Below are 14,925 nucleotides of genomic sequence, written 5' to 3' on the forward strand. Positions count from 1 at the left end.
TTAGTAGCACCATCATGTTTGCCTTTACCAATGCTATTATATTGAAAAGGAACACTAAGGGTGTAAAGGCTCCCATTTGATTTTGTTGGAAGAAAATTGCAGTGTGTTCAACCACATGATATTTCCCATCAATTCAGGTTGGGATCTATGACTTAGAAATTCCATCCTAGTGGGGACAAGATTGGAATTCATTGAAAATTTGACATTTGGTTTACTAAAGGCCTTTTATCTGAGGCTGGCAGCAGTGGTGGCTTCAGTTGGCAAAGGCAGAAGGGAGAAGAGCCTGGTTAGGATTGGGTGAGGATCATGCTATAGTTTAGAATTGGATTGAGGCCCTTTATATATTGTCTGTTATGGTTCCTACTAAAGAGTTCCTGAGTCTTAAGGGAAATTCCTGAGATGAACAGCCAGTCACCTGCCTGGATAAGAGTCCCTAGGTATAGGGAAGTTATGCTAATGAAGGCAATAGAATTGTAAAATTGTGGCCTCATGGACAGTAAGTTTGTGTGGGGAAAAGATATTTTTGTCTTTGATGTCTTGGTACGTGTCTGAATACATAGTTTACATAGTTTCTCTTCTCAGGATTTTACTCAAGAGATATTGGAGGCAGACTAAGAATGATAGGTGCTTCATATAGCAGGACAGCCAAATACTAATAGCTAACTTTAAAAAAGATTTTATTAGCATATGCTAGTTGTACTTGGGGAATGTGTGTGTGACATTTCTTTACATCATAGAACATATCCTGACCAAATTTACTCCTTTATCACGCTCCTTCATCAATCCTCCTTGCTTCGGAAAGCAATTTCACCAGGCCTCCTTGTTCTATTTTCATACATGCCCGTAAAGTACATCAACCCTCTTCACCCTGTCTGTTGCTCCACATCCCCTGTTGATACTTAACCTCTCACAGGGGCAGTTTTTCTTTCCTAACAGGGAGCTTTCCTAGGTGCTCACCAGGAAAGAACTATTGGTCATTCACTAACTTATTAATTCAGCTAATAAGCAAACATTGACAGAGGGCCTATGCCATGTGGCAGGCACTGTGCTAGCACACAGGTTACCACAGGGTAGAAGACAAGGGCCTGTCTTTTTGAGTCTTTCATTGCATGCATATGATATGGCCGTGTCTGACTCAGGTTGCAAAAACATGCAAGTACACTACCTGTATTATGTAGGGCTCAGATTTCCATTGCATTCTCATTGCAGCAGATCATACATACTGGGATTTTCAAGTTCAGTTGTTAAAATGAGGCTTATTTTTAAAGTGTGCCAAAGCCTATGGAGTTAATATTTGTTTATTTAGATTGAATCTTCCTACGTTGCCCAGGCTGGTCTCAAATTCTTGTGTTTCTCCAGCATCAGCATGTTGAGTGCTAGAACCATTCATATGTCACTACATTTAGTTTCAGTCTAGCTTTTTCATTATAGGCAAATTTTTTTCTTTTTCTTTTTTTTCTTTTTTTTGGGTCCAGTCGTGGGGCCTAAACTCTGGGCCTGGGCGCTGTCCCTCAGCTCTTCAGCTCAAGGCTAGCGCTCTACCACTTGAGCCACAGCGCCACTTCTGGCTTTTTTCTTTTTGCTTATGTGGTGCTGAGGAATCGAACCCAGGACCTCAGGCATGCAAGGCAAGTGCTCTACCACTGAGCCACCTTCCCAGCCCCACAAATTTTTTCTTTACATATTTACACAATGTCTTTCATGGATCAGCTATGCCCCAGGCACTGGGCTATTATGGTAGGAATACAGATGAACAAATTCTTTACTAATTAGGTAATTTGAATAAGCACAAATAATTGAGATTTTAACAGCTAATTTCAGTTCAACTCCATGAGTACTTTGTAGCTGGATGTTCTGCTAGGTGTTAGGAATAAACAGTCTTCGAGAATCTGCCAGCCAGTACAATAATACAGTCAGGAACTCACACGATACAGAACAGCAAACACCACAGTGGAAATGAAGACACAGTAATCAAGAGTCCTCTGTCTAAGGGCATTGACTAGAGCCAAGGCCTAGCTTGTGGCAAAGCACTGGAATGATTTTATAATACTGAAATAATCTCAGGGATCTATCAGATGACAACATACTGCTGGGGAGGTTTGAGGAAGCATGTAGTCTTGAGTTTTCTGGATAGAGGAAACTGCTATGTCTGGCAAGTTACACGAATGAAGACATCAGAAGTGTAAAATTATGGTAATGTGGCTTGTGTTGAAGTGTATAAGTAAGCTTTTATGACCTTCTTGCACATTTTCTGACAGGTGATGGCAATGTTTAGCATAGCAGGTGGAAAGAATATGGCATTGGGGATGAGCAGACCTGGTTCTAGCATTTTCTGGCTCTTTGATCTTGGATAAAATCTCTAGACCTCTCTATATTTAGTGGAAAGTGCTTGAATTAGATGCTTTTGGTTCCTTCCAGGGTTGACATTTGTAATAGGCCTAAATACATTGTCTCTGATAAAATGTGTGAAATAAGCTTCTTATGTGGGGGAACTAACAGCATTTTTTTTTTCTTTTCCTTCAGTGTCTCTACCCAGAGAGACTCTTCTACACCTAGCTGTGAGATGGGGCCTGACCAAGCTTTCCCGCTTCCTCTTGTGCCTTCCTGGGGGAGTACAAGCCTTGGCTTTACCCAATGAAGAAGGTGCCACACCATTAGACTTAGCTTCACATGGTGGACATTCCATACTGGTGGAAGACATCACAAAGTGAGTTTTGCTTCTTCATAGTTTCTTTCTTCACTGGTTTCTACAAACTTTGGTAAGCATTATGGAAAAATAGACATAAAGCATAACCTAACATTGGTTTATGTTTTTACTATTAGTTCTCATGTATACAGTACAGATATGCATTTTATAGGGGAGAAACAGAGAGAAAATATCTCAAAAGATTCCACAGGGGAAGTCATGAAAAAAGAAATGGAGACATAATAACCTAACACTTTGAGGTTTCAACTTAAATGTCACTTCGTTACTTTTTTTATTTTTAAAGTTAGATTTATTTTATTATTTTTAAAGCAATATTTGTACAAAGGGATTTCAATTCAAGATACCTACTTTTTTTTTTTTGCCGGTCCTGGGGCTTGAACTCTGGGCCTGGCGCTGTCTCTGAGCTTTTGTGCTCAAAGCTAGTGCACTAAATAATATAAAGGAAATTAATTGTTAACTCTAAATTTCTTTGTGTTGATGATATCAACACTTTCAATAACTAGCAAGTATCTTATTGGTTATTTACAATAGTTCAGATCAGTCATTATTCTTTTTTTAAGTTTTTTTTTTGGTCCTGTTGTGGGGCCTGAACTCTGGGCCTGGGCACTGTCTCTCAGCTCTTCAGCTCAAGGCTAGCGCTCTACCACTTGAACAACAGTGCCACTTCTGGCTTTTTTCTTTTTGCTTATGTGGTGCTGAGGAATCGAACCCAGGGCCTCAGGCATGCAAGGCAAGCGCTCTACCACTGAGCCATCTTCCCAGCCCCTCTTTTTTAAAGTTTTTTTAAATTTAATTTTATTGTAAAAGTTCTGTACAGAAGGATTACAGTTACATAAGTAAGATATGAGTATGTTTCTTGTTGAACATTGTTACCCTCTCCCTTGTTTTTCTCTTACTTTCTCTTCCCCCTGATTCTACACCTTCCCTCCCTGCCCCAACAGTTGTAAAGTTTATTTCCAACATAGTGTCCTGTGAGTATTGCTGTTGCATTGGTTCACCCTTTGTCTTTTGTCTCGACATTTTGTGATTCCACTTCCCTTCCTCAAATCAGACAGATGTATATATAAGACACGGGATACCAAAAAAAAAAAAAACAAAAAACAGTGAAAACAGGGATAAACCAAAGGAAAAAGAAATAACTCCACACAGTACATTAAAATACAAAACAAAACAAAAAACAACAAAACGAAAACCTCTTGTTTCCATATCTTGGAGATAATTTTGGGTCATTATTCCTAACCTATAAAAGGAGGACTCATATATAATGATTTTCTTGTGTTTCCATGTAGTATACCAAATATAAATGGAAAAATACATTGAAAACTACAGATTACTACATAAATGTTAACTATTATTAGAGCATCATTATATGATTATCTTCCATAATAGAGTATTTTTTTATAATTTGGTTCATGGAACTCATTGTAATTAATCTGATTCAATTATAAGCAGTAAAATAGTAGGAATTAGTGCTTTCTATTTTTTTCTCATGTGATCAAATGACCATAAACCAAGGGGCACATCTGTTGAAATGGAATTCCTTTTTCTTTGGTTTAGCAGCACTCTTTTCCTTTGTTAATAGGAGTAAGGCAAGAATGTGTCCTTTGCTTTAGTCATTGTACATGGCTCAATATTCCATTGAGGTCTTGGAGGTGAAGTTCTTCATGGGCTGATAGCTATGCATCTCTTTCCTGTGTCCACAGCAGTTGACATTGTGTTTTGAAAGTTTACATGTTTAAGACATCCACTTGTGGATAGTATTAAAAGTAGTTTGTAAGCTCAATTCTCATCGTATAGTGCAGCTTCCATATTGTAAATGCACAACAGTGGTCTTACTATTTGGCCTCTTTGCCTGTTTACCTTTGTATTTTTTTTGTTGGAATAGGGACTTATTTTCTGAAACTTTCTGAAGTTATTGTCAATAATTAGTATGAAAAGTTTGGGGATATTATCTGAGTGTTAGAGTACAAAGCGCTCTTAAACACTCCAAGTAGTGGGGATAATATATATTCCAATTAAAGTACAGATGCGCCTTGGCTTATAATAGAAATGTCCTCAAGAGCCTGTTATAAGTTGAAAATATCCTAAGTTGAAAATGAATTTACCTTACCTGACCCACCAGGCACTGTAGCTTAGTAATATCATCCACAGTAAGGTACAATATCAGTTGTTTATCTTTGTGAGTCATAACTGACTAGGGACGTGGCTTACTGCCTTTCCCCAGTATCAAGTGTTTTCTGTTGCTAACCTAGAAAATATAAAAATTCAAACTTTTTGGTATTATTTCCAAAGAATTCTTATAGTGTCTGCACCATTGTAAAGCTTAAACATGAGTAGTCAAACCAGTGTAACTTGCAGACTGCCTGTAGAGCAAGCAGTCATTAACCAAATGAGGTCATGTAAAAGAGGAAAGAGGCACTTGGCTGCTTCTGTGAAGCAAGGAATTCAGAAACAATCTGTTGGGATGTGACAGCACACTGAACATCCACACTTTTCTCCTGAGGAATCTTTCCCGTTGCTTTGCACGATCTAAGAGGCCATCCAGAATATCATGATGCTACCCAGGAAGACTACATATAGCTCATAGATAGGCAATCATTCCTGGTCAAGACAGAATAGGAAAGAAGCGTACATTCAAAAATCTAGTTTGGGAATAGCATTCCTTTTTAATGAATATATTCAAGGCCACATGATCAAATTTATGCACATTTTAGTTTGCATGAGAAAGCGATTTGTAACAGTGATGCTAGTGTGTTATGAATCTCTCACTTGTTTGTAACATCCTAGCCTCACAAGGCCCCTGGAGATCATGTCTGTTTTCCACTGCAATCACCCAATAAACCCTTGGCAGCCTGCTAATTTGTTCTACATGTGCTCCATTAAAGGGAGAGGTGTCTCTTCAGGTTAAAAGGAGAATGAAATATGGAGGTAAATTTACATATTTAAAAGTCAGTACTGCTTCATTATTTATCGCTTTTAAAGTATGTAGATATGTACTCTAGGTGGGAAAGAAAGATGGTGTTAGGATCTGTTTACATAGCTAAAGCATTTGTGGCTTCTAGGTGACTTTCGAGGGACCATTTCGCCATTTGGGTTTTCAATAGGAGGGAAGGAAGGAACTGGGATTTTTGAGTTGGTGTGTGTGGATGTTCACTTGTGTTGTTTTAGTTTTCAGGGCAAGTGTTCCCCAGGCTTCTCCCGGATGTGGCTCAGTGAAGACGCCTCCCTGCAGTTCATCCACTCATCACAAATGCTCACTCTCACCCTGAACCACACAGCCGAGCATTTGCTGGAGGCAGATATTAAGCTCTTCCGGAAATACTTTTGGGACAGAGGCTCTCTTGTCAAGGTTTGTGCCCAATTATTCCAGCATACAATAATGCACTGCTCCTTTAGAGAATGCAAGCATCAATTTGGAGAGTAATTTTTGTGTGTGTGTGGGGAGTAGGGGAAGGGTTGTACTTTTTTTTTTCCTAATGAAAGCTTGGGGAACATGGAATTACAAATTGTTTAGCTCCATGAAGACTATGATATATTTTGGCAGCAGGACAAGTGTGGTTTGTAAATTCTTATTTCCTTTATGTTTCTGAGCCAGCCCTGGTCAGGTTTTGTTGTCACTGTTGTTTTTGAGACAATCCTCCTGCCTCTGCTTCTCAAGTGCTAGGACTCCAGACCTGCACCACAACACTCAGCTGCCCACAGTTAGGTTTTAATAGTCTAATATTATAAGTTTCCTCTGTATTTATTGACTGTATTATCATTCTTATCTAAAGCAGTTACATTTAGGGCTATTTTATATGTATAAAATCTGCTCTTGGGCTTTCTTTTCTTTTTTCTTTTTTTGGTTTTCTCTTTCTCTCTCTTCCTTTCTCTCTTTCTCTCTATCTTTTTTTTTCTTTTGGCAAGTCGTGGGGCTTGAACTCAGGGCCTGTCCCTGAGCTGCTTTTGCTCAAGGCTAGCACTCTACCACTTGCCCCACAGCGCCACTGGCTTTTTCAGTGTCTGTGGTACTGGGGAATCAAACCCAGGGTTTCATGCACGCTAGGCAAGCGCTCCACCACTAAGCCACATTCCCAGCCCTCTTATGGATTAGGTATATTAAAATTTTGTTCCCATGTACAGATAGAAACAGGTAAAAACTTAGTCCTTTGCTAAAGAGGTTTACAGCTCTCACCAAGGCTCCCATGCCAGACCTGAGGGTTATCAACACATGCTATCTTAAGGTTAAGTCTCATACTAATTATTATTATTACTTATGATTATTACTTAGACTGAAAAAATATTAAGACTGTGGATATATTTTAATTAGTATTAAGAAAATTCAACCAAGCTTATGCTCATAATTCTAGCTACTCAGGAGGCTGAAATATGAGTATTATGATTCAAAGCCAGTTAGGACAGGAAAGTCTGTGAGACTCTTATCTCCAATTAAGCACCCCAAAAAAATCCAGAGATGGAGCTGTAGCTCAAGTGGTAGAGCATGGGCCTTGAGCAAAAAAGCTCAGGAACAGCAACAAGGCTCTGAGTCCAAGCCTTGCACATGAGCGCGCGTGCATACACACACACACACACACACACACACACACACACACACACACACACACACACACACACACACACACACACACACACACACACACACACACACACACACACACACCAACAAAAAATCCTCGTATTATGTAGGGCTAGGGCAGTTAAGTGGACGTGGACTCACTGTCCAGATGTTGGGTTCTCAGGCACATCAACAGGAAGACACAAGTTTTGTGGCTGTACAAACTTTGGAATAGGTGCAAACGTCAGCTTAGAAAATGGACACTGTCATTTATCATCATTTTTGCTTCTATATGTTGTTGTGTTTGTATCATATAATTTAGCTAAAAATTTAGCTCACAGAGACTGGCTCAGTCTCAGGTTGGCACTGCTTAGTTATCTACAGCAACAGTGCAGCCTTGCTGCAGAAACCTGAGCTTGCTCACATACACCAGAATTGCTCACCAGCCCCCTTCAGCAACACCGGGTCAGAACTGTAAACTGTCTCTATATTTTAGCAGTGGTGACATGACAATTCATCATAAATGCTAAATGAATATGTCACATTGGCAACACACAATCATACTATAAAGACAGATACTAAGTAATTTTTTAAAATGGATTTTTTTCTTCTTTTCCTTCCTTCCCTCTTCCTTTCATCCCTTCTCCTTCTCCTCCCTCCCTCTCTTCCTCTTTCCCTCCCTCTCTTTCTCCTTCCCAGTTTCCTTTCCTCCTTCCCTCTCTCCCTTTCTCCCTTTCTCTCTTCCTTCCTTTTTTCTTTTTTCTCTTTCTTTTCTTCCCTTCCCCTTCTCTCCCCTCCCCTCTCTTCCCCTCCCCTCCTTTCCCCTTCCCTTCCTTTTCCTTCCTTTCCCTTCCCTTCCTTCCATTGAACCAGGTCTCTCACAAAATACTACTAAGTTATACCACAAGCCACAATAGGCAAACTTTTAGCTATTTTAGGACTGTATTCTCCCCTCTTCTTTTCTTTATTCATCTATCCCCTTCCCCCGAGTACCCATTTCCTGGTAATCATTTTATTGGGCTACAAGATATTGTTAAATTATTTAATCATAGCAGAGGCTTTCCTATTAATCAGAATGTTGATAATTTAGCTTTTGAACTGAGCTAAAATTAGGCAACTAGGAAATTTAAATTTTCAAAAGTTGTAACCCAAATTACTTAATGATGAAAAAAATCTAGATTTTATTCCTCCCCCCTTAGAAATATCAGCATTTTATTTCAGGTTTCTATTTTGTAATCAGAGACCAGCATCTTGATTGATGCCTTCTCCCCCCTCCTAGGCTTGGCCACTTTCTTCATTGAAGGGCAAGAAATTCAAGGTCAATACTGACCCCAAACAAATGTGGGGCAGGTGAATATCTGTATGGTGTCCACTCTTCCAGCCCCAGGTTGCCATGCTGACATCCTCTTGGCATCTTTAACTCTGGACCTGCTGTGTCTTTCCCCCCTCCCCCAAATTATACAATCATATGGGGACCTAAGAGAGAGAGGAGGTGGGGAAAGAGGTCCTGTAGAGACAGCCTGGGGAGGTAGCATCCCAGGGCATGCATGATCAGGAACTTACCTATCACTTTGTGCTTGGGGAACTCATGTGTATTTTTATGTCCCTTTAGTTCTGATCTCTAGATGTCCTGAAATGAATGAGGCATGTGATCTATTAAAATTATTATATTATTAATATTATTTCTGGTAGGATTCAAGGCTCCGTATCAATTGTGTGTTTACCTCTCCCTATACCTTTCCCCAACCCCAATGTGGCCAAAGATTTATCCTAGAACAGGTACTGAAGCCATCTTGGGCTCTTTTAACATTTGGCACATCAACCTATAATTGTAATTCTACACATTTTCACTGGCTAAAGGAAGCAGAAAGGGAAATATGGATGGTTTCAAGAGGGTAGCGTTTCTCTAAGGGGAAGAGGCTTACCAGCTTAGCTCCCAGCCCAGGAAAGCCAGTGTGTACCAACTTGTTGTTCTAGATGGTTCTTTTGGCCATGGTCTAACCCCTCATCTGGTCCTCCTATATCCTTTTGTTTTAGGGTATGGATATAGGATGCTCTGGGTGGGTGAGCAGTCCATAAACAAGTGCTCTCAAGGATCTCTGTTCTCTTTCTGATTCATCTATCACATCTCTGAGAATCTTCTGGTTGTGACCTGCAGAAAAGCCAGGGACTCATGGCAGTCTGGTCCAGTCTGGTCTTCTGCTTCTAGGTTTCTCCTGAACACTTTCCTTGTCATTGTGGGGGGCAGGTACTAGCTATGTGTTTTCTTAGCATTTTCTTTTTTAATCTACCCCTTTTCTTCCCAGTCTTCTTAGCTGTGACATGAGAAAGAGAGAAAGAGAGGGGGGGAGGAGGGAGAGAGGGAGAGAGAGAGGGAGTTGTGTAGTGTTTCACTTACAGTGGAAACCTCAGAGGGTTTTCAGCGCTATTTGTTTGTTTATTTATTCATGTCCCTTTCTTAGGCTCTTGAGCAAGAATCCCAGCCAGAGGAACCACCAACTATGCCCTCTGGAGCTGCAGAAACTGAAGAAGGTAAGAATGTACGTTTTACATCCCAGGAACCCAGAACATGCAACACTAACCAGTCAGTCTGTCACAGTATATGGTGAAGCAAAGCAGGAACTGGAGTCTCAGAGCAAGATCTAGGGTTATGTGTCCAATAAAGCTTTTAAGTCTTCTGACGGCATCAAATACTATTTACTGTCTGTTTCTCCCTTTCACTCAAGTAGCATTTCCTTAGTGCCATGTACTGGGTCTGGCCCAGGACCTGACTTTCCTAATCTTCTGAGCATTCTCCTACCACAAAGATTGTTCTCATTCCAAAGTTTAGTTTGTTCCTTAATTTCATCCTAATGTGTTATTCTTTTGCTGCTCATTCAATCACCATAAAGCTCTTTTTCTGTGTGTGATGAGTAGGGTTTTAAGGAGGTACTTCAGAAGTTATGAAGATAGCTGGTCACCAGTGGCCCATGCCTGTAATCCTAGCTACTCAGGAGGTTGAGATCTGAGGACTGTGGTTCACTGTCAGCTTGGACAGAAAAGATCATGAGACTCTTATCTCTAATTCAATTTTTTTCTGCTTATGTGATGCTGAGGAATCGAACCCAGGGCCTCATGCATGCAAGGCAAGCGCTCTACCACTGAGCCACCTTCCCAGCCCCTCTAATTCAATTTTTAGTTCTAAATCACACAGACAGAAGGAGAGGAGTTAAGAGAGAGGGAGGAGGAAGGAGAGAGAGAGGGGGGAGGGAGGGAGAGAGAGGGAGGGAGGGAGAGAAGGAGGAATAGAGGGAGAAAGGGAGAGAGGGGGAGAGAGAGAGAGAGCTCAGGAAGGTATGTTTATTGTCAGGAGAGGTGGCAGTCCTCCTGGCATTTAGAATTTGAGAGTACTGGTTGCTTGTGGGACTACTGGAAGGTCAACTACAGCTGACTCAAGACTGAATGTACAGTTCTATTCATGCTATGAGTTCACCCAGAGCTAAGAGATGCACCACTGTTTCCCATAGCATTGAGCTGACTAGCGGAGGTATCATCGTTCCTCATTTTCTTGGCAGCTGGCACTCTACCTGGGCATACAGTCTTTGCAGCAATTCACACTTGTCTTTTTTCCCTAACAAATAAGCTGGCCTGTTAGTAAGTCTAGAAACAAACCTACTTTGCATTCTAGGAAGCACTCTTACCTCCATGTTTTGTAAATTCCTGGTTTTGTTTCTTTTGTTTTTGTTTTTGTCTGGATGGATTCAGATATTACCTACCCCCCCTTAATCAAGGAGTGACAAAAGTCTAACCATATTATTTTATCTTTCATGTTATTAATTAGGGAAATAGCTTTCTGTGTTAAATTGCAAATATCTTGCTACTAGTTACTTTCCTTTTGCTTTCTATTTTTTGGGGGTTGGAGGAGGGGTGTTCCTGAGGCTTGAACTTAGGACCTGGGCCTGAGTGTTGTCATTGAGCTGAAAGCTAGCACTCTACCACTTGAGCCACAGCTCCACTTTTTGCTTTTTGTTGGTGGTTGATTGGAGATCAGAGTCTCATGGACATTCCAGCCTGGTCTTGGTGTTGAACCATGATCCTCAGATCTGAGTCTCCTGAGTGGCTAGGATTACAGCTGTGATCCATTGGTGCCCAGCTTGCTCTATATTTTAACTTGGATTTAACAGTTTGAAATTATGTGTGATTATTTCTTTAGTAATTTCTTTCCTGTAGGTAAGATCAAGTATGAAATTATGTGTGAAGATACACACACACACACACACACACACACACACACACACACACCCCTGGAGGTAGAATTATTCATTACTTTAATTTGGGATAATGAAAGCACATTAAAAAATCTTCATTAATGTAAAGGGACATGGGTTTAAGGGAGCTGAGACCCACCTTGCAGAACACTGAATGCAGAGGTCAGGGAGGAAGGATAAAACACAGCCCTTGTTCATAATGTTAACAGTCTATTTTGCTTTGAATAGGTAGCAGGGAATACTTGCTTTCTAGGTATTTGTCACGTGGTGCAAGCTTAGATTCTTTGCCACATGTTGTTAAGAAGTGGTCTTGGAGTCGCTGGCAGCTTGCTGAGCATCTGGGGCAGTCATATGCACTGTACCCTGGGGACATTGGGAGTCACCTTGCTGCTCTCTGCTGTACTGAGGGAAGCCTGGCTGCCCTAGGTCCTTGAATATCTCTGCCAGAAACTTCTTCCTGGTCTTGGGTCAGGGCCTAAGTACTTGGCCCACTTTTACTGTTGTAACTGTAACTGATCAGATTTCTCACTTCTACTTGGATGATAAAAACAAAACAAAACAAAAAAACAAAAAAATTTAGAGCTAAGTTTCTGGCTTGACAGTACCGAGTTCCCAAGGCACTGTGGAATACATTTGTGTATCACTTATTTCTTATTTTACCCTTATGCTTTCCTAACTTATAGAAGATTCTAGTATCTTTCCTTTTTATAATTCTTTTTCAGACTAATTTAGAGCAAAATGAGGTTTAAATCAGTACTTATATTTTTAAATTCTGTACTTCAGGAGCTTATAGTGTGGGGTTGGGGCAGGAAAACAATTTTTCACAGCAGAGTATGCAAAAATCCTCGGGGAGATGTTTGGAAACTGCACTGTGAAATGCTACAGACTAGACGGCAGAAGGGCAAGGAAAGCTTCCTGTAGAGGTGACCCTCAAGCTGTGAGGGAAGGGGCTTTCAGTCAGCGGAAACACATGCAATGCAGAGTCCCCAGCCAGACGTTGCTGTGGGAGAAATATAGGTCATTTTGCAGTCCTGGAATAAAAGTGTGTGTGCATGTGTACATGCGGTGCATCCACACATGCATACTAGGAATGTAGGCTTGAAAGCAGGCAGATTGTCAGGGCTTATACAACTACACACAGGAAGCTATTTCTAATAATTAAATTGGATCTTTATTTTAGAGATGTCAGTACGAAGGGAGTGTGGAGAATAGATTTGAGGGACTTTGTAAGAAGGCTGGGGACCAGCTTGGTGGGGGGGGGTTATCGAAAGTAATGCAAGAGAGGTGCAGTGTCAGAGCAGTATAGGACAGAGTCTCACATCCCCTACCTCCAAATAATTAATATGTGTATTTTGTAGGTATTCTACACCATGTTTTATTTTTGTCTACCTTTGAAAGAATACTGATAACTACGTACTTTCCAGCAGAGGGCAGTATCCAACCAGAGTGAAAATAACTGCTCTTGTCCATTCAGGAGTCCATGAGACTTATATGAAGAACAAAACTTTATATGCACAATGGAATTCTATGCCTCCATCAGAAAGAATGACATTGCCCCATTTGTTAGGAAATGGAAAAACTTGGAAAAAATTATATTAAGTGAAGTAAGCCAGGCCCAAAGAAACATAGGTCCCATGGTTTCCTTTATTTGCAATATCTAGTATATGTATGAGTCAAGCGGAAAAGGTCAGATAATGTGATGTCAGGAAAATGAACCCTTAGATATGTATTTTAATGTTTTTTTCTTTAATGCATGTGTTTCTAACACATTTATAAGATTATCTCTTTGTTGCTTTGTATGTCCCTCCCCCACAGTATAACCCCTGCTTTCACTATATTTGATGTCAGTATAACTTGTGGAGGAGATGGGGAAAAACAAGTCGTTTAAGGATACAGGTGGACCTGTTGCAACAATGAGAAGTACAAGTTGTCATGTCCAAAACGAGCTTTACAACATTGGTGCGGGGCGGGGGGGGGGGGGGGGGGGGGAAGGAGGGGGAAGGAGAAGGATTGGGATTGGGGGGGGAGGGGGGAGGCTGGGAAGGGAGGTGAAGGGTAAACAAAGGAGGAGGCTGCAATGCTTGGTAAGAAATGTACGCATTATCCTGCCCATGTAATTGTAACCCCTCTGTACAGTATGTTCACAAATAAAATAAAATTAAATTAAAAAAAAAAAAGAACAAAACATTGAGCATAACAACATCTTTTTTTGTTTATTTTTGGTTGGTCCTAGGACTTAAACTCAGGCCCTGGGGGCTGTCTCTGAGTTTTTTCAAGGCCAGTGCTCTACCACTTTGAAATACAGCACCACTTTCAGATAGACTTTTCTGCCTGTTCAGGCTTTGAACCATGATCCTCAGATCTCAGCTTCCTGAATAGCTAGTATTACAGGCATGAGCCACCAGTGCCCAGATGTTGAGCATCCTCCTTTATTTATTTTTTTAATGCTATCTGAGATCTATTAGAAGAATTTTTAATTGATTATGTTTTTCTGTTCCTTCTTGGACAATAGGTAGTAGTAGAGAGCCTAAGTTTGTGTGTATAGTCATCACATGAATGTAAGTAATGTAAACCTGGAGATTAATTTTGCTGTCTTTGTGAGTCTGGAAGTGATTTTATTAGTAGTATTCTGTGAACCAATTATGCTTTCATAAGTTCATGATTGTAATTACACTCCCAGAATAATAGGAGGGTTATTTTGTCTATATTTTTTATTGTAAAAATACTGTACAGAGGGGTTACAGTTACATGATTATGGTAATGAGTACATTTCCTATCCAGCGATGTTACTTCCTTTGTTAATAGGAGGTTTTTAAAAAAAATTAATGGCTTCAAAGCCATCTCATTTTTCATATGTTTAGGTTAATAAGGTAGCCATTGGTATTTATGAATCCATAAACTGTTTGCATCTTTTTCCTTGTCTTCTTGTGCTTATTTGGTATCTAGGATGTGTGTGTGTGTGTGTGTGAGAGAGAGAGAGAGACAGAGAGAGAGAGAGTCTTGGGGCTTGAACTCAGGGCCTGAGCACTTTTCTCTGGGCTTTTCAGAATCTTTTTTTTCTCAAGGCTAGCCCTCTGCCACTTGAGCTACACCTTTATTTCTGTTTTGTTTTGTTTTTAATGGTTAGAGATAATAGTCTCATGGACTTTTCTACCTACGCTGGCTTTCAACCACAATTCTCAGATTTCAGACTCCTGTGTAGCTAAAATCCACCAGTGCCCTGCTTGGGTGTGTGTGTGTGTGTGTGTGTGTGTGTGTGTGTGTGTGTGTGTGTGTGTGTGTGTGTGTGTGTGTGTGTGTGTGTGTGTGTGTGTGTGTGTGTGTGTGTGTGTGTGTGTGTGTGTGTGTGTGTGTGTGTGTGTGTGTTGATACTAGGGCTTGCACTCAGAATCTGAGCACTGACCTTTAGCTTTTTT

The 14,925-nt window shown here is 40.5% G+C and overlaps 1 protein-coding gene across 1 annotated transcript in view; it reads left to right on the forward strand.

Moving 5' to 3' along the window:
- Arhgef28 (Rho guanine nucleotide exchange factor 28) overlaps window positions 1-14,925 on the forward strand; it is a 222,749-nt gene that overhangs the window by 62,299 nt on the left and 145,525 nt on the right. The window contains exons 4-6 of the mRNA XM_042690839.1: window positions 2,524-2,707; window positions 5,876-6,056; window positions 9,725-9,794. Coding sequence (XP_042546773.1) covers window positions 2,524-2,707; window positions 5,876-6,056; window positions 9,725-9,794 — 435 coding nt within the window. The remainder of the gene's footprint in view (window positions 1-2,523; window positions 2,708-5,875; window positions 6,057-9,724; window positions 9,795-14,925) is intronic.

This window comes from Dipodomys spectabilis, unplaced genomic scaffold (assembly GCF_019054845.1).
Source record: "Dipodomys spectabilis isolate Male_0828 unplaced genomic scaffold, ASM1905484v1 ptg000140l, whole genome shotgun sequence".
Taxonomy (NCBI): domain Eukaryota; kingdom Metazoa; phylum Chordata; class Mammalia; order Rodentia; family Heteromyidae; genus Dipodomys; species Dipodomys spectabilis.